Source organism: Plecotus auritus, assembly GCF_963455305.1.
Source record: "Plecotus auritus genome assembly, chromosome: 12".
NCBI classification, from domain to species: Eukaryota; Metazoa; Chordata; class Mammalia; order Chiroptera; family Vespertilionidae; genus Plecotus; species Plecotus auritus.
In genome coordinates this window covers 42,834,728-42,859,158 of record NC_137778.1, presented here as the reverse complement: position 1 = coordinate 42,859,158, position 24,431 = coordinate 42,834,728, and the positions used below count along the sequence as shown (strand labels likewise).

Sequence of the window (24,431 nt, the reverse complement as noted above, 5' to 3'; positions counted from 1 at the left end):
GCACAGATGTCTAAAGAAATACATACACACACACACACAGAGAGAGAGAGAGAGAGAGAGAGAGAGAGAGAGAGAGAGAGAGAGAGAGACTGGAACAAAGAGATTACAAGTCCTCAATTTTGAAGATTAGTGGCTGTGAAACAAAATCTCAGGCATTACACAAATTCAATGTCTAATATTATCTAAACCCACCCTTTTTTTTTTGCCTTATTTACCTTTCAGTGTATTTCTCTCTCTCTCTCTCACAAACACACACACACACGCACGCACACACACGGTCTGCTGTGAGCAATAAATCAAAGTCATTACCTTTAAAAGAAAATCTAACAAAACACTTTATAAGCACTGTTAATATATTTGATAATACTACATGCAAGTGTTTACATAAAAACACTTTGAAGTGAATTATTTTCCCCCCTAAGGTCCCTTTACCACCTCTTCCTCTTAATGTCCCTTTATCTCTACCGTCTCCCAAGAAAATATCTAGTTTATTTCCTTTCTTTTATCCTGTTTTACCTCAATGGATTACTGCTTCCAAATTCAGTATTATGTTTTCTTACCTTTCTTTCCAAAAGCGAGAGACATGCCACCTACTCACTAGTCAATCCTTTCCCTCAAAAGAGACAAAGAATTTCTTCTCTTTTTTAAAAAAACTAATAAATATGACGACATCCCAGCAATTCCTCCCCCAGGTGTCTACCCAAGAGAAAGGAAAACATATGTCTACACAAAGGCTAGTACAACAATGATTACAACAACATTGTTCATAATAGCCCAAAACTAGAAACACCCCAAATTTCCTTCAACAAGTGAATGGATAAGCAAAATGTGGTACATCCATATCATGGAATAGCATTCATCCTTATCAATGACTGACTCCTGCTTTAACCTGCATGAACATCACATTTTTTCAAAAAACATTTTTTTATTTTAGGGAGAGAGAAATGTGGATAGATAGGAGAAACATCGATTGGCTGCCCGCTGTGCGCCCCCTCCTGGGGATCCAGCCGCTGCAACCTGGGCCTGCGCCGTGACCGGGAACTGAACCGGCACCGGCCACCTGCTGGGGACCTTTGGGTGCCTGGGAAAGTCCACCCGTAGAACACTCTGGATCCTCCTCCTGGGCCCGGGCCAGAGCCCCTGAGTCTAGGGCAGTGGTTTCAGCTGCACTGAACGTTCATAGCCACTGGGGGTCGTACTCACATGCAGGTTCCAACGCCACCGACCAGGGCAGGCCCGGGAGTCTGCGTTTCTAACAAGCGCTAGGTGACACGGGTGCCATGGGTTAGCCCAGTGGTCGGCAAACTGCGGCTCGCGAGCCACATGCGGCTCTTTGGCCCCTTGCGTGTGGCTCTTCCACAAAATACCACGGCCTGGGCGAGTCTATTGTGAAGAAGTGGCGTTAGAAGAAGTTTACGTTTAAAAAATTGGGCTCTCCAAAGAAATTTCCATCGTCGTACTGTTGATATTTGGCTCTGTGGACTAATGAGTTTGCCGACCACTGGGTTAGCCAATGCCATGTGATTAACAAGGTAAGAATGGATACCCGAAAGCGGGCTTGGGGAGACATGGGTTCTATTACACAAATATCTTTAATTTTAACCGCGATCATGAAGAACTGCCAGGCTCTTTTCAAAAGTGGCCGCAGCATTGGGCGCGTGTCTCCCGAGAGGAAAAGGAATAATGAGACTCGATACCCAGGGCAGACGCATTTCAAGGGGCAGGCTGCGGACGAGGCCCCCGGGACCGCGAGGAGGAGGTGGGTGCGTGCAGGGCCCGGCATGCTGCGCTCTAGGAGGCTCCAGCTCCAGCTCCGGGCGCGGCGGGGCAGCACCGCTGTTCGCACAGGCCTGCGCGCCGCTGGAGGGGCCGGTCCCGGGCGGGGGGGAGGAAGGCTTGCAATCCGCGGTATTGCTGTCCGCGTCCAGGGCACCGTCTTGAGGACGCATTTCCTGCGGCGCTGGGGGACCCCGCCCGGCCGCCGCCCGGATTTGCTGGAATCCGGTTCGCGCCGCCCCGGGGAGGACCGCGCGGCGCGCAGGCGCACTGGCTGCGGGGGGTGCGGACCGGTGCGGAGCGGGTGGTGGCCGCGGAGCCGTGTTCTCGGAGCCTCCGATCCTTCCCTCTCCGCCGGCGCCCGCGGCCCCAGCGAGGACCAGCTTTCGGAGCTGCGGGGCGGGAGCCGGCGTGTCCTCCTCGCCGCGCGCGGGTGGAGGCTGGGCGCCTGCGGGCCGGGCCTGAGGGCGCCCTCCATGGCGGGGCCGCGGGTGGAGGTGGACGGCGGGCTCCTGGAAGGGGTGAGTGCGAGTCCGAGGCCGCGGGGTGGGGTGTGGGGTGTGGGATGTGGCGGGGGTGGGAGGGTGGGGAGCTTTGTGGTCTCACCATCTCTCTTGTCTCCGCCCCGCACCCTGCGCAGGGCGGCCAGATCCTTAGGGTGTCCACGGCCCTGAGCTGCCTCCTGGGGCTCCCCTTGCGGGTGCAGAAGATCCGAGCCGGCCGCAGCACGCCCGGCCTGCGGTAATCGGGGCGCTGGGGGCGGACTAAGGGGCCTGGGGTCTGGGGGCTAGGGGACGGGCCGTGGGAGGCGGGCTCTGGGGCCTGGGTCGGGGTGTGGGGCTGGGGGATGGCAGGGCCAAGGGGATGCCGGCTGGGAGACTGGGGTGGGGATGGGCTTGGGACTTGGTGCTGGGGGAGGCCGTGAGGGGCGGTCTGCGGAGCCTGGGGCCTTGGGGATGGCGTGGGGCTGGGGACTCAGGAGCCACGGCAGTGATGCTGAGAAGATCCGGGCAGCAGGGCCCCCCCAGGTGCGGGCTTCAGCCTGGGCTGTTAGCCATGGCCTGGATTGTTCCATCTTGAAACCCTCCAGGGGCAAACTTAGAAAACAGGCTCCCAACCCCCCTCCCCTCTGACAGCTGTCAGGGGGGACGTGGGGGGGAGACGGAAAGATTCTCTTGGGGTGATGGGGACGATGCCGTGTCCAGATGATGTTTTGTTGACTTGTGCCCTTGAAACCTGCATGATTTTGTGAACCAATGTCACCCCAATACATTCAATTAAAAAAAAAATCAAAAAGAAAGGAAGAACATAGGGCCTGTTCCCTCTGCCTAGAGTTGTCTCTTTTCCTAAAGCGTTATCTTTCAAAATGCTTCCCCTCCTCCTGGGACAGCGCCACTGCCTGGGGAGCGCGGAGCCGTGGGCAGGACAGGTGAGGCAGATGGGCCGGTGGATCCAGAGGAAACCCCGCCCCCCCACCCCCCACTTTACACAGCACGTTTTCAAATCAGAACAGGAAGCGGCCCAGAGCTGGGTCCGTCCTGCTTTCACTCAGGCCACTAGGAAGCTGTGAATAGGACCAGGAGGAAGGCTGTGTGCGGAGAGGGGGAGCACGCTGACCTTGTCCCTGGTGTCTGGAAGCGAGGCATGCCCTCCGGTAAGGTTCGGGTGGACACACCTGTTAGAAGAGGACCCAGGTGGAAGCCGGACCGATGCCTCTGTGTGCGCTTGGCCTGTGGTCCATTGCAGTCGATCCGCTCTCTCTCAGCCTCTTCCTTTACCCACAAGCCATTCTGCAATGATTGCAAGGCAGTGAGAGAGATGGCGAATATCCATTCCCTTTGCCGGAGTTTGCAGCAACCCCGTTCGCCAGCAGGGACATCCAGGTCATTAAGGGTGTATTGGGTACATTATTGCTTTGCTGGGGCTGTCGTAACAACATCCCACACGCTGGGCGGCCTGAAAACAGAAGTCTATGTTCTCACAGTTCTGGAGGTTGAAGTTCAAGATCAAGGTGCTGGCTGGGTTGGTTTCCTCGGAGGCCCTCAGGGAAGGGTTCTGTCCCAGGCCTCTCTCCCTGGCTTGGAGGTGGCCATCCTCTTGCTCTTCTCACGCCTCTTTGCATAAGGACACCAGTGAGAATGGGTCACCGCCTTCACTGGCCCTTTTACCCTAATCACCTCCTTTACGGGCCTGTCTGCAACGAGAGTCACATCCTGAGGTGCTGGGGGTCAGGGCATCAACGTATGAACCTTGGGGGAACACAGTTCAGCCCCTAACAGGCACCATAGATTATTCAGGAAACGGCCAGGGAGAATGGGGGCACCCTGGCAGTTCTATTACTTTTCCTCTGTTGCATACTTCTACTTTACAGTATGTCAGGGTATGTGTTTATAGCTAAACTAGAGGCCCAGTGCATGAAATTCGTGCACGGGTAGGGTCCCTAGGCCTGGCCAGCAATCAGGGCCAATCGGGGCCTTCCGACTGCCAGCCAGGGCCTTCCTTCGTTCCACGCCGCCCCCCTGGTGGTCAGCACACGTCATAGCGAGTGATCGAACTCCTGGTCTCACGCTCGAACTCCCGAGCAGACACTTTGCATATTAGCCTTTTATATATATAGATGGTCTGGCAGGATCCCTTAAAGTGACGCCTGCTAGCCGCAAGTCCAGGCGCATAAAACCCCTGAGGAAGCGCGGACAGGGGGGGGGGGGGAGGGGGGAAGATGTCACAGCAGGAGCCGTGGGAAGGCCTCGCTGTTTTCCTGCCCCTGCAGTTCGGTCACTGAGCCGGACACGCGGGCCGTAGGCGGTCCGGATGCACGCGTTCTGATGCAGTGTTTTGATCTGAAGGCCCCAGCACTTATCCGGACTGGAGATGATTCGAGACCTGTGCGCCGGGCAACTGGAGGGGGCGGACATCGGCTCCACAGAGATAACGTTTACTCCCGGGAAGATCAAAGGGGGGAGCCAGACGGCAGACACCAAGACAGCAGGGTGCGTGACGCCTCCTTCCCCCTGCGTCTGGGCTTTGGCGTTAGACCCGGGTTCGAATGCAGGTCCTGCCTGCACCTGGCACCTGGCTGAGCCCTTCTGAGTTTCTGTTTCCTCACTTTTTAAAAAAATTTCTTTATTGATTAAGGTGTTACATATGTGTCCTTATTCCCCCATTATCTCCCCTCCCCGACCCCCCACTCATGCCCTCACCCTCCTGAAGTTTCCTCGCTTTTTAAAATGGAGAGGACACACTTACCTCTGAGGGGTCGAGACTCTGGGTTACGTAATTGTTTATTCTCTGCAGCTATGACTATAGCTGGGATTTTCTCATGTGTATGCAGGGGTCCTCAAACTTTTTAAACGGGGGGCCAGGTCACTGTCCCTCAGACCGTTGGAGGGCGGGACTATAGTTTAAAAAAAAAAAACTATGAACAAATTCCTATGCGCACTGCGGGCCCGGGACGCGTCGGCTGCTAAGCAGGACAGGCAGTGGCACCCGGCAGGCCGGATCCATGTCCTCGGCGGGCCGCCTGTGGCCCGCGGGCCGTCGTTTGAGGACCCCTGGTAGCGTTTCCCTGCTTTTCATTAGTAGAAATTACATATGTGAAAACGACCGTTTCCGTGCTGTGGGGTCGTCCTCGTCTCGGCCTGGGAGTGGACGTCATTCTGATGTCACCGCTCATGACAAACCCTCTTCTGCCGCCTTTAGTCTGGGCGTGAATTTGCTTTTCCTTTTCCCGTCGGCGAAATGGGGACATCGCATTTCCATGTCGGGCCAGCTCCTTTGTGTCTTTCAGAGGGAGGGTTTCATCCTTCAGTTACTGAAACGGTTTTTAACTTTAACCTTGAGGGCGTGGGTGTACCCGCCGTCCCAGCTGCTGGCGGGGGTGTGTCAGTATCACTGTCTCGCGACGCCGCGAAGGACCGCGCTGCTAAGCCCGCTCTGCCTCCCCCTCAGGAGCGTGTGCCTCTTGCTGCAGGTGTCCCTGCCCTGCGTCCTGTTCGCCGCGTCTCCCTCGGAGCTGCGCCTGCGAGGCGGGACCAATGCGGAGATGGCCCCGCAGATCGACTACACGGCCATGGTGAGGGCTTCCGGTGCGCCGACACACCACGCTGCCTGTCATCCGAATGTGTCCGGAGTGGTTTTGAGTGGCTTTGTGTGCGTTCCTGTGTACTTCTTCATGGGGGCGTATGTCTACCGTAGCGTTAGTGTTGTGGCTTAGATGTGTTCCTCGGGAACCCCTTAAAAAGCTCACGTGTCATGATTATACAAATTCTCTTACTTATTTTTTTTTTTTTAAATATATATTTTATTGATTTTTTACAGAGAGAAAGGGAGAGGGATAGAGAGTTAGAAACATCGATGAGAGAGAAACACCGATCAGCTGCCTCCTGCACACCCCCCACTGGGGATGTGCCCGCAACCAAGGTACATGCCCTTGACCGGAATCGAACCTGGGACCCTTGAGTCCACAGGCCAACGCTTTATCCACTGAGCCAAACCGGTTAGGGCTCTCTTACTTATTATACAAATCAGATCTGGGACTTAGGATTCGGAAGGAAACAAACTCAAAGCCAGAATGAAAGACTAGGCTTGATGCGGGTTGCGAGGATGTGGAGAAGGCGGAACCCCTGTGCCCTGTTGGTGGGCATCCAACGTGGTACAGCCACCGTGGGAAACAGTATGGAGTCCCCTCAAGAAATTAAAAATAAAATGACCGCCTGATCCAGTAACCCACCTTCTGGGGATTCGTCCAAGAGAATTGGTAAATTAAGATCTCCGAGAGAGCTTGTGTTCGTTGTGGTACTATCCGTAATAGCCAAGATGTGCAGATAACCTAAATGTACGTTAAATTTTAAAAAAGTGAGAAGGCGGAGTAGAATCCTGTTCAGCAAAAACCCCTCATTCCTCCCGGTGCGATGTAGGGAGAGGGCGAGGGGGCAGCGGCCTCTCAGGTAAAACGGCCTTTGGGATCAAGGATCCTGAGCTGCGATTTTTATTTTCATGACACAGACTGGCACAGCCCTGCTTCATTAAACGATAACTTTGAATTTCAGCCCCATGCCCCTTTTTTATTTGAAAACGAACTAGCCTACACATTGTATGTCACTCTAACCCAATGGTGGGCAAACTTTTTGACTCGAGGGCCACAATGGGTTCTTAAACTGGACCGGAGGGCCGGAACAAAAGCATGGATGGAGTGTTTGTGTGAACTAATATAAATTCAAAGTAAAGGAGCGGAGGGGAGAGCAAGAGAACCGGATAGAACAGCCGGATCCGGCCCGCGGGCCGTAGTTTGCTCACGGCTGCTCTAACCCCTCGTTGCTAGCTCAGTCTCCATGTGGAGCACTTGTGTCTAATAAATGCACTTGTTGAATCGGTGGCTATTGGTTGTTAAGGCAGCAATACTCTGATTTTGCAGGTTTTCAAGCCAATTGCTGAAAAGTTTGGTTTCAAGTTTAATTGTGACATTAAGATGAGGTAAGTTGCTTATTTCGTGGCCGTTCGGCCCACCCCTCCCGGTAACAGCAGTGGAGAGGTTAGACGGCAGAGAACAGCGTGCTGGCACCCACTTGCCTGTATTTCCTGTAGGAAATCGCTGAGCCCTGTGGTTGGCAAGCAGCAGGAGCGTGGGTCTTGGAAGCAGCTACGCGGGACATTCACTCGTTTGCGGGGAGGGATTTTCGGGGGGATTCTGCTCTGAGCACCTTCCTGTCTGGTGTGAGCCAGGCCCGGACCGGACCTAGTGCCCCCGTGTGCGGGCAGCTGGGGTCAGAGGAGGGATTCTCTGTCACCGTCCCTCGGTGATTTTCCAGGAGAAAGGCCACGTTTCTTGCTGTGAAGTGCTTTGCAGTCTTGTTCCAATGTCCCTTCTGGCTTCACTGTCCCCTCTTTTTTTTAAAAAAATTTTTTACTGATTTCAGAGAGGAAGGAAGACAGAGAGAGAGACAGAGAGATCCATGAGGAGAGAGAATCATGGATCAGCTGCCTCTTGCACACCCTCCACTGGGGATGGAGCCCGCAACCCAGGCCTGTGCCCTGACCGGGAATCGAACCCTGACCTCCTGGTTCCTAGGTCGACGCTCAGCCACTGAGCCACGCCGGCCGGGCTCACTGTTCCCCTCTTCCTTTCCACGTCCCGTGTGTTTGAAGTACGCGATGGCCTGCTGTTCCTTAAGCCCACTCGTGCCTTCGCACTGGCCTGTCATCGTTCATGCTTCTCCTTCCCTGCTCTCCTGAAAGCTGGAAATCCTGTATTTTGGTCCAGATGAAACTTGCAGTTTCTTGTGTGACTTGTCCGTGAGTTCATATCCACACCTCTGGTGTGGTCCTCACAGCCTGACTCACGCTGGGTGAGGGGCCGTCGCCTCCCGATGGGGAGCGCCCCGTGGACGGGAGCCCTGCGCCCTCCCCGCGCGCCCTCAGCATCTTCGGTCGCATCAGTTGTATTGGTGTTCAGCTACTTAAATACCCATTTCTCCAGCGAGCACCTACTACACGCCACCTCTGTCCCATCAGTTGTATTGGTGTTCAGCTACTTAAATACCCATTTCTCCAGCGAGCACCTACCACACGCCACCTCTGTCCCATCAGTTGTATTGGTGTTCAGCTACTTAAATACCCATTCTTCAGTGAGCACCTACTACACGCCACCTCTGTCCCATCAGTTGTATTGGTGTTCAGCTATTTAAATACCCATTTCTTCAGCGAGCATCTACTACACGCCACCTCTGTCCCATCAGTTGTATTGGTGTTCAGCTACTCAAATACCCATTTCTTCAGCGAGCACCTACTACACGCCACCTCTGTCCCATCAGTTGTATTGGTGTTCAGCTACTTAAATACCCATTTCTCCAGCGAGCACCTACTGCACGCCACCTCTGTCCCATCAGTTGTATTGGTGTTCAGCTACTTAAATACCCATTTCTCCAGCGAGCACCTACTACACGCCACCTCTGTCCCATCAGTTGTATTGGTGTTCAGCTACTCAAATACCCATTTCTCCAGCGAGCACCTACTACACGCCACCTCTGTCCCATCAGTTGTATTGGTGTTCAGCTACTCAAATACCCATTTCTCCAGCGAACACCTACTACACGCCACCTCTGTCCCATCAGTTGTATTGGTGTTCAGCTACTTAAATACCCATTTCTTCAGCGAACACCTACTACACGCCACCTCTGTCCCATCAGTTGTATTGGTGTTCAGCTACTCAAATACCCATTTCTCCAGCGAGCACCTACTACACGCCACCTCTGTCCCATCAGTTGTATTGGTGTTCAGCTACTCAAATACCCATTTCTCCAGCGAGCACCTACTACACGCCACCTCTGTCCCATCAGTTGTATTGGTGTTCAGCTACTTAAATACCCATTTCTTCAGCGAGCACCTACTACACGCCACGCATGGTTCTAGGCGCCGGAACGTGGCAGGCCCAACAGACAAGGTCCTACCTCCAGCTTTTATTCTGAAACAACCCTGTCCCGTGTCGCTTCCTGCCGGGAGGGGAACGTCCCCTGCCTGTCCTCCCGTCTGTCCCGCCTGGTAGCCACTCGCCCCACGTGACTGTTGAGCCCTTGGAATGCGGCTGGTGCGACTGGGGGGCTGAGTTTACGTTTTGTTCCATTGAGGTAGCCCCTGGGTGATGGAGGCCCCCATATGGGGCAGCACAGATCTCAAAGGCGACTGGAAGTTTCCAGCTGCAGTTCTGGGTGGGCTACCGTTCCCACGTTGGTACGTGGTAAATAGCGAGCTTGCTTTGTGTCACGCCATCAGGGTAGGTGAGTGCTGGTCACGCTTTTTTGCAGGGGCTACTACCCGAAAGGGGGTGGAGAGGTGATTGTCCAAGTGTCTCCAGTGAAACAGCTGAACCCGATAAACATCACCGAGCGTGGCTCTGTGACGAGGATTTCCGGAAGGGCTTTCGTGGCCGGCGCTTTGCCATTTAAAGTAAGTCGTTCGTTTTTCAAAATTATTCTTCTCCTTTATTGATTTCAGAGAGAGGAAGGGAGAGGGTGAGCGAGAGAGAAACATCAGTGATGAGAGAGAATCATTGATCTAAAGTAAGTCGTCCAGATGTTCTTAGCAGTGTATGATGTCTTGATAAGTATTCTAGGCAACTAAACTTTGAAATTATTAGAATTAATTTTTTTAATCTTTTTATTAAAAGTATTTTTCTTATAATTCTGTGCTCTCTACTCATGCCGATCAAGCTTTTCTATAGCGCACAGGGAAGTTACTCGTCTCGAAGGTGTGAAGACAGTTGTCACAATCATCACGAACTCGGTTTACTCTGCATTTCTGTTTCGCCAACACAGGTGGCGAAGGAGATGGCGGCGGCGGCCGTGAGGTGCCTGCGGAAGGAGTTCAGGGACCTGTACGTGAACATCCAGCCGGTCCAGGAGCCCCGGGACCACGCCTTCGGCAACGGCAGCGGGATCATGTGCGGCTCCGGGCTTTCCCCTAGAGCTGGGTTGAGATAATTGTCTCATGGACATGCAAAATTTGGAGGGCGGTTTGTTTGTATCTTTGGTTGAAGTTTATAGTTTTAAGAAGATTTATTTTAAAGGGCATTTGCACCTGAAACAGCTGTACAGGGAATGAAGGTGATCATTTTATTCCGAATGTTTCCCTGAAGATGGTTTGCCTTTATCGCATTGTAGGAGCCCTTTGTCTGTGTGCTGAACTTCAACGCTGACGCTAATCGGACGTTAGCCTTTGAAGCTGATCTCAGAGAAATATTTCGCGTTGCTTCTCTGTACCTCAGTGTGAAGTCAGTTTACAAACGAATATTAGATATGGCCAAGGTCTTTTAGAAAAGAAATAGAGCCTTAGCTGGTTTGGCTCAGTGGATAGAGCATTGGTCTGCGGACTGAGAGGTCCCGGGTTCGATTCCGGTCAAGGGCACATGCCTCAGTTGCAGGCTCCTCCCTGGCCTGGGCCCCTCCCTGGCCCGAGCCCTGGTCGGGGAGCATGCAGGAGGCAACCAATCGATGTGTTTCTCTCACATCAGTATTTCTCTCTGTCTTTCCCTCTCTCTTCCGCTCTCTCTAAAAAGCAATGGAAAAATATCCTCAGGTGAGGATTAAAAAAAAAAAAAAGGAAAGAATTAGAAATATAACTACTCTATTAATCTAATTAGGAGTTAGTGAGTTGAGCGTTATAAAAATGCTTATTTGAGGTGTAAAAGTCTCTTTTGTGGGTATTTAAATGTTAAGGTCTTTTTCGGAGTTCCTATTAAAGGGGTTATAGTAAGTGCATGCCCTAGAACGGTAACAATATCTGAAACCTAAAAACAAAACGGAGCCTCTCTGTGGAAAGACCTTTCCATCTAAGATCACCCTTGGCCACTTTATGGTGCAGTGTGGCTGTGGGGTGACACCACATAGTGCGGGGCGGGGCGGGACTTCCCGGAGGGCACTCCCCACCTGGGGGTGGGTTGGCATCGAGGCTGAGGGGCCCTCACGCCTCCCTGAGGATGGAGAACGCCCATCACACCACTCTCCGCGTGAGGAACTCACTTTCGCCCCGTGCCAGCCAGATGGAATTCTTCCCGTGGGCCAGCGCCGTCCTGTGTCCTGGTGGCATGTGACGCTAGGGTACGGGTGGCTCAGGCGCTCACGCTATTCCCTTCCTCTGCAGCGTTGTTGCTGAGACGTCCACGGGCTGCCTGCTGGCAGGGTCGGCGCTGGGCAAACGAGGTACAAACGAAGGGGGTCCCCTGTGCCAGCGCCCGTTAAACTCTCTACTTCTCTGTCGGGAGGAGAATGTTACTGTGATGGGAGGCAGGCTGAAAAGGAGCGGTTGCCTGGTTCTGTTTTAGAGTCCATTACGTTTTCAGTCTTTCCCCCAGCTTCACGCTCTGAAAGATTTCAAACCCCTACCCTGTTCTCACTGGTCCGCCCGTCCTGAGCATCGAGCTGAGGATCACCGAAGGCTGCAGCATCATCACAACACCGTCCTTACGCCCCAGGAATGTATCTGTTACCCACAGACATAACCAGCAGCCTCCAAATCTCTTAGTGCAATGTGGGATTTTCAAAAATACATATTTTTATTGATGTCAGAGAGGAAGGGAGATGGAGAGAGAGAGAGAAACATCAATGATGAGAGAGAATCATTGATCAGCTGCCTCCTGCATGCCCGCCCCTCCCCCACCCCCGCCACACACACACACACACACACACACACACACACACACACACACACACACTGGGAATCTAGCCTACAACCTGGGCATATGCCATGACCAAGGATTGAACTGTGACCTCCTGGTTCATAGGTTGACGCTCAACCACAGAGCCACTCAGGCTGGGCGGATTTTTTTTAAGCACAGACAGCATTCGGTCATCATGTCTGTTGAGTTTCTTTTTATTACAGAATCGTCTCTTCACCTTTTCTTTTTTCCCCTTTTGTGATATTGACATTTTAAAAAGTCCAGACCACTTTCTCAGAAGATGTCCCACCTTTTGGGTCTGCTTGATCGTCCGTGATTAGACAGTCATACACCCAGTGCTCCCGGGATTACGTACCCGGAAAGCTCCTGTCCTGAAAGTCGCCCTGCACGAGCTGAGAGGCCCGAGAAATGTCGTCTCTGAGCCGGCAGGGTCTGCGAAGTCAAGTTTCTGCCTCTTGGCTAATGTAGTTTTTTACGCCGTGCCCTCGTAGGTGTCAATGCAGACAAGGTTGGCATCGACGCTGCTGAGATGCTCCTGGGGAACCTCAGGCACGGCGGGGCTGTGGACGAGTATCTGCAGGACCAGGTAGCGACTTCCAGGGACAAGCTCGGAGCCTGTTGGATTCGAACGCTTGGTAGTTGCATTGAGTGTACATTTTAACACCGGCTTTCAGACCCCGAGTGGCGTGGCGCGGCTGCGTGAGTTATTAAAGTCTTCTTCCGGAAGTGTATTCCTCGGGTTCCAGACCTCACCCTGCGTGCCCTGGCTGCAGCCTGTGGCGCAGCCGGTCACCCTTCCTTCCCGAAATACTTCCTTCCCGTGGGTGCTGAGAGACTTGATCTTGCTGTCTCAAGGCCATCTACCCCGTCTCTTTGCTGGCTTGTCACTGTTGACATGCCCATCATCTCACCCTCGAGCTGTTGGGGAGCCCGGGGCTCGGGCTCCCCCTCGTTTCTGTGTCTGCATTCACTCCTCAGTGACTGCCCCATCTCATGGGTTAAGCTCCATCTGTGCTGACAACTCTCAGGTCCCCGTCCCGGGCCCCGCCTCCCTCCTCGTCCCGGCTCTCAGGCTGCCAGCGCTGCCTCTGGACGTGCCATGGGCCTCTGACCGGACACGCCTGCGCACACGGAGAAACTAGTGACTGTTTCCAAGTCGCACTCCCGATGGCCCCCTGCCTTGATAGATTTTCCTTCTGCCACGTTTCCTCTTCCCCATCGCCTCTCGGCAGTCTCCGCTGAGACACGTGTTCCTCAGGCTCTTAACCACTTTCTTCAGCCCGTTTTCCTTCTTGCTAGTCCCGTCCTTCTTGCCCAGGTCTACGCCACACTCGCCGAAATTCTGAATTAGAGTATTGATTTACCGGCTAGCAGGGTGCACTTTTAGAGCGTGGAAGAAGCCTGTCACATGATGCATACCAGCCTGTACAGATAGTTGGTCCGGTTAACTATGTCACCTTTCAACAGTAGTTGATTCTTAAGCATTAATTTTTTTAAAAAATATTTATATGGAGGGCTGCTGTTGAACGTTTCGGTACCACACTATGGACTTGGGGCGACACGGGTTTTCTGTCTTCTTAGGGTTTCTGGAAACCTAAAGAAATAGAAATTCTTTCAGCTGTTATGATTTCTGGTATTTCTATGTGGAAAGCAAGAGAATTTTAACTCCCAAGTATTAGCCAGTGTGTGAGCTATTTCTTCTTTATGCCTTCTCCAATAGCTGATCATTTTCATGGCACTGGCCAACGGAGTTTCCAGAATAAAAACAGGACCCGTGACACTCCACACGCAGACGGCTATACATTTTGCCGAACAACTAGCAAAGGTGAGCGTTCCGTCAGAAGTAGTAACTGATTTTTATTATAGCCGATTTGGGGTCAGATTTTAATAAACAGAAACCTAGGTGTCTTTATAAATTTTACATTATTTTATAAAACTGCATTATAAAGACTGTAGTAACGTGGTCTACATGTTACTGAAGAAGGCAGGAAATGAAGCTGTGAGCATTAACCATAAAAAATGCAGAGAACCAATTTGAAGAGAGGAGAAAAATACGTAAATGCTTCATTTTTTTAAAATTTAGAAATTAAAAGGAGTTTGATGTGAACTACCCATGTGTTTAAGCCTGAGGCGTTAGGGGCGCTTCCTCTCACCTACGCACTAAGCACTCTCCTGGTTTCAGGCTAAATTCACGGTGAAGAAATCAGAAGAGGAGGGAGATGCCGCCAAAGACGCCTACATCATCGAGTGCCAAGGCATCGGCATGGCGAATCCCAATCTGTAGGGTCTCCGCCTTGGCGATCTGAATCCCAATCTGTAGGGGCTCCGCCTTGGCGATCTGAATCCCAATCTGTAGGGGCTCCGCCTTGGCGATCCAGTGCACTAACTCATGTCATACATCCCGCAAGACGACGCATCCCGCAAGTCCTTGTGAAAGGACCCACTTACCCTCGAGGCGGAGTCCAGAGAGTTCTAGATCTGCTGGGACTGCGCCGTCGCGTTCGTCTGACTCGAGCGTCCCCGGCACGTGGGCAGGGAGCTGTCCGCGGGTGGGTGTCTGACAGCTGGTCTCAGTGTGAAAGTGTTGGTATAAAACGTTCTGTTCTCCCGGAGCCGCGTGCTTGTCTTTTTTACGTAGTGAATGAAGTCAGGGATGTTGAGGTGCCGCGACACCCGCGTGGTCGGATCGCTGCGCCCCAGTCTCACGCACAGTGTGAACGGACCGCTCCCCGCTCACGCCCTCGCTGTGCCAACGACTCCGTGAGCATCTCACCCTGACGCCACGCACCCTCTCCCTCGCCGGGCCCGGGTCACCTGCCGGCGGCGAGCCTGTTGAGTGTGTTGGGAAAGCTGAACAAGGAGAATTGCAGGACGTGGGCCCCAGCTCTGTTCCTGTTCCGCTCGCAGGACGGACTGACGGCGTGTCTCAGAACACAGCGTGCCTTTCACCGCCCGCATTCTCTCAGCCCCGGCCGCTCCCACACGCACGTTACTTCCTGCCCTGTGGGCAGTGGGAACCAGTTTGGTGTCTGAGCTAAACGGACCAAACTGTGCATTAAAACTTGGTTCTGTCTGGGACTTCAACCCGTGATGATGAACACAGTCCAAGGCCCAGATCAGAGGGTGGCGGTTTCACACATTCAGAAAGCGCTGAGCTGGTCTGTACGGAACAGGCGCACGGAGTATACTTGTTATGCTTAACTGTACAGTAATTGAGGGAGGGAGGGAAGGAGGGAGGAAGAGAGAGGAAGGAAGGAAACAGGAAAGTCATACATCGAAAATGTTCAAGGGAGCTGTCTAATGGGAATGAGGGAGCCGTGTACACAGGGGTGGGCAAAAGCAGGTGAAATTCGCAGCCATCATTACCTAAAAGACAAGTCCTAAGGAAAGTAACAAAGCAATGACGAATAGCAGGAAGACAAATCATACACATGAATAGTACAATAGTGAATAATGAATAATAATACAGGCATAAACTTGCGTGTACTCACAGCTGTAAACCAACGTTTGCCCACCCCGGTAGATATTGCTGCTGCTTCCCGTTTTCTTCCTATTTTCCAAATCGTGTGGTTGGGGTAACATAAGAAGACGTAAGGGCAATTGAAGACGGTTCTAGGCTGCACTTCTGAAGAGCTGTTTCCTGACGAAAAGCCCGGCGCGGAGGCCTCGACGTTCATCACGAATCTGCTGTCTTTTCGGACCCTCGGGACGGGCTGTGCAGCCTCCGGTCAGAGCCGCTCCTCCGGACGCAGGGCTTCTCCAGCGCCCGGTGCACCGGCGTCTCCGTCTCCGGGGAGGCTTACCGAGAGGCGGCTCCCAGGCTGCCCCGCTCCGCCCCGGGAATTCCGACGGGGTCACTGGGGGGAGACCCAGGAGTGTCTGTGTTTCTAAAGGAGCCCGAGGCGAGCGCCTGGTTCGGACTGGCCACCTCACACCCGGGAGCAGCACTGGCCCCCGGAGGCTCCAGGCTGGGGGGCAGCTGGCAGACGCCCAGCCCGACGTGGGAAGGAAGAGGCGCAGGTCGGTCCTCACCCCGTTGTCATAGGATCGGATTCCAGAAAAGCAAGCAGGAAGGCAGCCCCAAATCCCTGCTGGCCTCTGCTCAGCGTTGATTCGAAGTGCTGTGTGTCCCCCGCTCAGGTTACCCGCCTCGGCGTGCGGAGGGTCCTGCCGGCGGGAGGAGGCCAGGCCGCAGCGGGACGCGCTCTTCCCACCACGTCAGGGCCCCCCCAAAGCCAATGGACAAGCAGATGCGAGTTTGCGACAGCTGCACCGCTTCCTAGGGGTCACCTTCGGTGAGTTCAGCAGCCCTGGAGCCTTGGGCTTTACAGGGGAGCCCCATTTTTTGATCGCTTACAGAGGTTAAATGCTTAGAACTCTTAGATCGCGATTCTTTTGTAAGATGACTAGAGGCTCAGTGCACGAACTTCAGGCACTGGTAGGGTCCCTAGCGGCTGCCAGCTTAGCGGCTGGCCGGTGGCAGCGGTGGCAAGCGGCCAGGGCCTCCCTTCCTTCCCCCCGCTGGCCCCGCCCCCTGGTCGAACTCCCAGACAATTCCCAGTGGAGGGGACAATTTGCATACTATGCTTTTTATGATAGAGGATGAGGACTAGAATCTGATATTCTTTTTTTTTTTTTTTTTTAATATATTTTATTGATTTTTTACGGAGAGGAAGGGAGAGGGACAGAGAGTCAGAAACATCGATGAGAGAGAAACATCGATCAGCCGCCTCCTGCACACCTCCCACCGGGGATGTGCCCGCAACCAAGGCACATGCCCTTGACCGGAATCGAACCCGAGACCCCTCAGTCCGCAGGCCGACGCTCTATCCACTGAGCCAAACCGGCCTCGGCTGATATTCTTTTTTTTAAAAAAAAATGTTTTTATTGATTTCAGAGAGGAAGGGAGGGAGAGAAACATCCATGATGAGAGAGAATCATGGGTCAGCTGCCCCTGCACGCCCCCTACTGGCGGTGGAGCCGGCAACCCGGGCATGTGCCCTGACTGGGAATTGAACTGTGACCTCCTGGTTCATGGGTCAACTCTCAACTACTGAGCCACACACACCGGCCGGGCAGAGTCTCTGATATTCTTCGCAGCTCTACCATTTTTTGTATATTCGACCAGGACCCTATTTCTATTTTCAGTGGAAACATTGGGGTCCTTGCAGAACACGTGAAGTGACAATATTGAGATAAAAAAGCCATCCTGCTGCCTCGGGCAGGACCTTTTTAAACAGCCGGTGTATTCCTCCACCGAATGGCACGGTGGCTGCTGCAGGTGACGTGAGACCGCAGGGTGAGGCCATCGGGCCTCCTGAACCGAAGGCAACCTTCGCACCTGCCCCCGCCCCCCCCCCCCCAGAGCTGCCTTATCGGACAAATTCTGGTGAATGTCCTCAGCGGACTTTCTGTCTTGGAAAGAGAGCGCCCATTGATGAGAAACCCGAGGTCCGTCCCGCCGCCGCCTCTGTGGGCGGCTCCCCAGTGGGCTGTGTGAAGCGCGGATGACGTCGAATTCCTAAGGCGCTTTTGAGCCGAAATAGGCCACGGCGTCTCATCTCACTCCTGTGCTGGCTCAGGTTTCGCCCGCGCTGTCACCCCAGCGAACACAAAGGGGAAAGGTTCCCTATCAGGGCCGGGAGCCTGGAACCCTGCCCTTTCCCACCCTCTCACCTTTCTGGCCGCCAGGGCCCCTCCCACACACGGCGGTTAGGCGTGTGGACAGCTGACCTTATGGCACCGCAGGGATTCTCAGGCACTAAGGCTTGCAGTGGAGATTTTTTTTTTTTTTCTCAAATGCCCTTCACATCTCTCGGCTGGCTTTGCGTATTCAATCTCCCAGTTATGCATTCTTTAAAAAATAAAGATTTCAGTCGCAGGTGTAAAGTACCAAGCAGGTACTCCTTTTTTAAAAAATATGTTTTTATTGATTTCAGAGAGAAAGGGAGAGGGAGAGGGAGAGAGAGTAAGAAACATCAATGATGAGAGCGAATCATTGATCGGCTGCCTCCTGCACGCCCCCTACTGAAGACTGAGCCCGCAACCCAGGCCTGTGCCCTTGACCGGAATCGAACCTGGGACCCTTAGAACCTGGGACCCTTCAGTCCTTAGGCCAATGCTCTTTCCACTGAGCCAAACCAGCCAGGGCCCAAGCAGGTACTCTTCTTGGCATCCACTTAGCGAGGTCTCCATAGGGACCTCCCTCCCTGGCGTTTGTTACTCTGATGGCCCTTCCCTCTTTTCCATCCTGTGGGCCAATCTGCTCCCTGAATGCCTTACCCTCACCTGGGAGGTGGTGGGTAGCGTCATTGAATCAGGAGGTAAGCGAACCAGGCTCAGGGAAGCCATGGACAGGGCCAGGAGCGAGTCGCAACAGGAGGAAGGGCGCCTCCATCACACGGTGGGAAAATGTTCCCGAGAGTCAGGAGTCATGGGCACGTCACAGGCCAAACCGGGAGAGCCCCCAGGAAACCGGGAGCAGAGGCGGAGCTCCCCAGGCGAGACCTCGGACCTGAGCTGCAGGCTTCTGCAGAAGGAGGCACCTGGCAGTGTCCTCCCAGCTGTCTCGCTGAGTTCTTGTTGTCTGAGGGGTCCAGGCGCCCGAATCCCTCCCCCACCCCCCACCCCCAGCAGCCAGCGCTGAACTCCCCTTGACCCCTCCAGAAGGCCCGGGTTCCATCCTGATGCGATCCCCATCCACAAGGTCCACGCGGTCCACGCGGTTCCCCACTGGCTGTTGGCGAAAGCTGCCCGCTGCTTCCCCGTGGCCTGGGCTGGAGCATCTTGGCCTTTCCCGCCGTAGAGGTGGCGTTTCCTCTGTGAAGATCCTGGATAACCTGTGTGCCCGGCTTCTTACTCTTGGCTTTTCTGACACTGATTTTCTCTGGATTCTTCCTCGGGTTTCTCTCTCCTCCTCACTCACTTCCCCACCCTGTCCTTTCCCTGGCAGGTGCCTTGTCATTCCCATAGAGATCCCCCACTTTTCCCTCCTCACAGCCCCGCTTTCCGCGTCTCCCTGGGACCTGCCGTCTAAGACGAGGCAGACACGACCTCGCAGTCTGGCTGACACGTGCCGCTGGCCTGCTCACCGTGGCTGCTGCGCGGAGGGAGGTTTTACTGTCCTGCATCGCAATCGCAGTGTCTATAACACTCGGTATGCTCTCGACAAGAATTTTAAAAGGTTTGCTTTTCCAATCCAGCGACTGTTTTAAAAATTCATATGTGCACCTTCAGGATCATCTGCGTGCCCGTCGTATGGCCACGTGCGGTCACACAGTTCCAGCGTTCACGCTCGCACATGTAATTGCCTGGCACCGCAGAGAACAGGGGGGCCTCAACATGTGACTGGCGTGTCTGGACAAAGCGGAGGCTGGATGACATCATGGGACATTGTGCGGACGGATGTTTTCCAGGGACTTAAACACAGAGGACCGATGGGAGGCGTGAGTCACCGCAGCCCGAGCGAGGCAGACCAGTTTGGAGCGAGGACTGCTGTGCCCAGTTCAAAGCAAATCCCCTCATCAGCACCTGCTCGCTGTCATTGAAATAATGCTGTTCATCTGAGTGACTGTTTCTCACTTTTGGATTTGACTGTAATTAATTTATAAAATTTAAAACCTAGCTGTATAAGGTTTGTAACTTTTATTTATTAAAATATATTTTTATGGATTTCAGAGAGGAAGGGAGAGGGAGAGAGAGAGAGAAACATCAGTGATGAGAGAGAATCATGGATCGGCTGCCTCCTTCACGCCCCCCACACTGGGGATCGAGCCCACAACCCGGGCCTGTGCCCTGACCGGGAATCGAACCCTGACCTCCTGGTTCCTAGGTCGATGCTTAACCCCTGAGCCCCGCCAGCTGGGCCGTAGCTGTCTGTTATCTGTGGGTATTTGCAGGACATGTAATAAACACATGTGTCAGGCTGCTGTTTGCCGCCGGGCGAGAGGAACAGGCACCAGGTGCAGCCTTCTGCCCGAGACCTCTTCGAAAGTGAACAGAACGTATGGGGCGGTCATGCGCGAGATGTCACCCATCAGCCATGAAGGGAGCGCTGTCTGAGACGGAGAGCCGATGTAGGGAGCCCGTGACCGCCCCGCTCCTGCCAGGAGAACGCTTCCAGGCGGGGGCCAGAGGGGGGAAGCCCTAGAGCAGGGGTCCTCAAACTTTTTAAACAGGGGCCCAGTTCACTGTCCCTCAGACCGCTGGAGGGCCGGACTATAGTTTAAAAAAAAAAACTATGAACAAATTCCTATGCGCACTGCAGGCCCGGGACGCGTTGGCTGCTAAGCAGGACAGGCAGCGGCACCCGGCGGGCCGGATAAACGTCCTCGGCGGGCCGCATGTGGCCCGCGGGCCGTAGTTTGAGGACCCCTGCGCCTAGGCAGGGGTGGGCAAACTTTTTGACTCGAGGGCCACAATGGGTTCTTAAACTGGACCGGAGGGCCGGAACAAAAGCATGGATGGAGTGTTTGTGTGAACTAATATAAATTCAAAGGAAAGGAGCGGAGGGGAGAGCAAGAGAACCGGATGGAACAGCTGGATCCGGCCCGTGGGCCGTAGTTTGCGCACGGTTGGCCCAGAGCCTGGTGAACTCGCCAAGTGGAGGGTGCGGACTGAGAGCCTGGGGTACTGGGAGGGTTCGAGTCCGCACCACAGAGCCCTGGAGAGGAGAGAGGGGAGCCCAGAGACCTGCAGAGGGTCCCCCCAGATGCTCAGCAGAGTACCGAAGAGCGCGTGCACGTGAGAAGCTTCCTGGGCCGTGACCAGTCACCTAAGAGGGTCAGCGGGAACAGTACTGGGTGCTCACACACCTGCCCACTGCGCCCCCAGACCCCCCCCAGAACCCCCCACCCCCACCTTATGAGAAGATGGCATTGCCCAGAGCACGCAGAATGCTCACTCCAGAAGTGGGGCACAGCTAGTCCTAGAACAGATGCCGAACTGGCCCCCCTAACACATTTGAAAGACATCCGAAAGGGCTCACCTGCCTCCCGCTAACTTAACTGTGGCCTGGAACCGACCCCAGGGATGTTTACAAGGATACAGAAACATCAGCCCCCAATACGGGAAAAAGCCATCGTGTCTGGCGTCCAACCAGAAGTCGCCAGGCAATCCCAGCTGCGGGAGAACAGAACCCATCATTATAAGAAAGCTCGCTATGTGTGTGCAAAAGGAAGAAGGCACAGAGCCAAAAAGAACACCCATTTTAGCTGCATTCAAAGCGGGGGGCTGGCAAAGGTGCCCCGGGCAGCGGAGGACGCGGGAGGTGTAGGTGACGGCTTGGAGAGGCTGTGTCTCTGTTTACCAGTTCAGGTCTCAGTAGCGGGTGGCTGGGGATTTGGGAATCCTTCGTCGTGTGCTTGAGAAACACCACGCAATCACCTGATACAGTTGCATCACTTTTCGGGGCTCATGTGGAACTAGTTGACGCTCCCTTGGAAATCCTGTCTGCTGAACTCCGTGATTCCCGTGTTATTTTATAGCACATTTAAGCTGTTCTGCACACAATGACATCTTTTTCTTCCATGGCCCAAAGTGCTTCTGCCCGTTCGTGGGCTTTCCCAGGCGGCTGCTGGGTCTGAGCTGCTGTCACCTGCTGCGCGGGGACTCGGCGGGCTCAGCCCTCGCCCGGCCGGGGATTTGCTGCCGGCCTCCTTGCTCACTGGCCTATTTGGCCACGGTCCTCGGGCTGGGCCCTTGGCGCTGCTTCCCGGGGATGATCAGGTGTTTGGCCTTGGGCTCTGCGCCCTGAAGTCTGTGGAAAGGGTGCTCCTGCCTCCCGCCTCCCGGGACCCCGGTCCAGCTTGTCGCAGCGTTCCCTGTTTCCTCATCAGTGGTGGGTGTGTGATCCGTGTTCGCCTCCTCTGCGTGTTGACTGGAGTCAGAGTGAGGAAACCTAACCGCTACGCAGAGTTGTCTAACAACACGGAAAAGCTGGAGTGTGTTCATTCACTCATTGTCCATCCATCCATCCATTCATTCACGCATCATCCATCCATCCATCCATCCATTCATTCACCTAACATCCATCCATCCATCCATCCATTCATTCACCCATCATCCATCCATCCATCCATCCATTCATTCACCCATCATCCATCCATCCATCCATTCATTCATGCATCATCCATCCATCCATTCATTCATTCACCCATCATCCATCCATCCATCCATTCATTCATTCACCCATCATCCATCCATCCATCCATCCATCTATTCATTCACCTATCATCCATCCATCCATCCATTCATTCATTCACCCATCATCCATCCATCCATCCATTCATTCATTCACCCATCATCCATCCATCCATCCATCCATCCATCTATTCATTCACCTATCATCCATCCATCCATCCATTCATTCATTCACCCATCATCCATCCATCCATCTATTCATTCACGCATCATCCATCCATCCATTCATTCATTCACCCATCATCCATCCATCCATCTATTCATTCACCTATCATCCATCCATCCATTCATTCATTCATTCACCCATCATCCATCCATTCATTCATTCACCCATCATCCATCCATCCATCCATTCATTCACCCATCATCCATCCATTCATTCATTCACCCATCATCCATCCATCCATCCATTCATTCACGCATCATCCATTCATCCATTCATTCATTCACCCATCATCCATCCATCCATCCATTCATTCACCCATCATCCATCCATCCATCCATTCAGGGTCCATTTCGTGCTAGGCACTGAAAACACTTAGGAAAAATGACAGACATTGTCCATCTTTACACAGAGTTGCATGAACGGCGAGGGAGGAAGTAACTTTAAGGCAGCTTTTTGCATTTGTGGTTTATGTATCAGTCAGCTACAGAGTGGATGTAGCTGATGGGCCATCTAGGCGCGATGCTATGACAGAGATGGTGACGAACACAGCTGTTCCTGGGTCTGGCACGGAGGCCCTGGGCAATTCTGGAGACAGTTTGGATGTCACAGCCGGGAAACGGCCGCAGGACTGAGGTGGCGCATCCCTGCCCAGTGTCCGCGTCCGTCCTCGTGTTTCTGAGACAGCAGCTGCCGGGCAAGCTCCCGTTAGCCTGGCGTTGATGGTCCTAACCAACGGCTGGCATTTATTAGGATCAGCCTCTCCTGCGAATGGAGCAACGTGCCCAGGGTGTCGTTGCTCCCGAGTGGCAGAGCCGGGAGTTGAACCCAGGGAGTCTGGCCCTCCGCTCTTCACCAGCACAGACGGTTGGCATCTCCGGCTCAGAGGCCAGCCCTCCCTGGTCCTCAGCTCCTTACAAGGCGCCTCAGTGACCCCACGGGCCCCCACGCCCTGGGCCTTCCTGGCCGTGCACTTGGGCTTTCCTCCGAGCTTCTGGGCAGTTTGGGGTAGAAGTTTGGGATCAGGCTGCACCTCGTGCCAGGATGGCGTTTTCCGACGGCCAAGCCTCGCGCTCTGGCATCCATACCTGCCCTTGCCTTACGACGCCTGCACACCTCGCCTGTAACTCGATGCGGTCCCCTCGGCCTGCAATCTAACCGATAGAGGGTAACCGAACCCCAGGCCGGCCCATGTGATAGGGCAGACCTCCCCTGTCTTCTCACCCGACTACAACGGGCTCGTGCCGCCCAGAAGAATGAGAAGGTGACTCAGAATATGTGGGGTCCTTACAGCCCGAGCGGGTATCCTTATGCAGAAGAGGAAGTATGGGCCGCACAAATCGCAGGTGAGTGTCCCGGGGGTGCGCTGTGGGCCCAGGAAGTGCCTGGAAGGACTTGCTCTGGGAAGCATAGATGTGTGCACCCGCAGACTTCGCTGCTTCGTCTCCAGGGCCGGGGGGAATGGGTGGGTCCGGGCGTCTTCCACGCGCCCTGGTTGTTTTTACAGAGTCACGCCCCTAGCATCTGGACCCGGTTGGCTGACTCAGAGCCCGTGATAGCTTCTGGTGGGTCCGATGTCAAGGCTGGTTGTGTCTTTTAGGATCTGTAGTCGGAACTGCTGTCGGGTAAAGGTGCGGCGGGCAGGTGATCTTCCGTGGGTAGGCCCCGGCCCCGGCTAACTGCCCACACCCGTGTGTTACCCTCTCCCGCGTGACTCAGCAGGCCTCGTCAGCCCTATTTCATTCGTTGCCTTTCTGAATTGCTGGGGGATGGCTGCCTGGTGCTGTTCTTTTTCTTGTCCTTTAAGCGTTATAGAGAGGGTAAGTATCTTCCGGGGAAGGCTAATGCAGTGCGAATAGCAACTGCCCCTTGTTGACTGCAATTGCCAGGAGCAGTCTGACGGCCCAGGATGCTGTCCGTCACGTCACTGCTCCCACGGTGCGGAGGGGCAGAGGGATGCTTACGTTACGTGATGCAGGTCGGGTTAAGTCACGGAGCCGGGAAGAAAGCAACGAGGCGGGGTCCGGCCAGCGTGGCTCAATGGTTGAGCGTTGACCTATGAACCAGGAGGTCACGGTTCCATTCCCGGTCAGGGCACAGTCTCGGGTTGTGGGCGCGACCCCC

General features: G+C 54.1%; 1 protein-coding gene across 2 annotated transcripts; it reads left to right on the top strand.

The window, feature by feature from the left end:
- Positions 1–2,027: 2,027 nt before the first annotated feature.
- RTCA (RNA 3'-terminal phosphate cyclase) lies at positions 2,028–14,556 on the top strand. 2 transcript variants are annotated; one of them, XM_080649217.1, is made up of 11 exons: positions 2,028–2,297; positions 2,417–2,517; positions 4,623–4,766; positions 5,725–5,848; positions 7,190–7,248; positions 9,576–9,717; positions 10,086–10,210; positions 11,410–11,468; positions 12,436–12,530; positions 13,665–13,769; positions 14,127–14,556. In XM_080649217.1, the coding sequence occupies exons 1-11, from the start codon at positions 2,253–2,255 to the stop codon at positions 14,226–14,228; spliced, it is 1,101 nt and encodes a 366-aa protein (XP_080505343.1). In that variant the 5' UTR covers positions 2,028–2,252; the 3' UTR covers positions 14,229–14,556. The 2 variants fall into 2 exon arrangements, with proteins under 2 accessions (XP_080505343.1, XP_080505342.1); XM_080649216.1 differs by having other exon boundaries at positions 2,055–2,297; positions 4,547–4,766; positions 5,747–5,848.
- Positions 14,557–24,431: the final 9,875 nt, after the last annotated feature.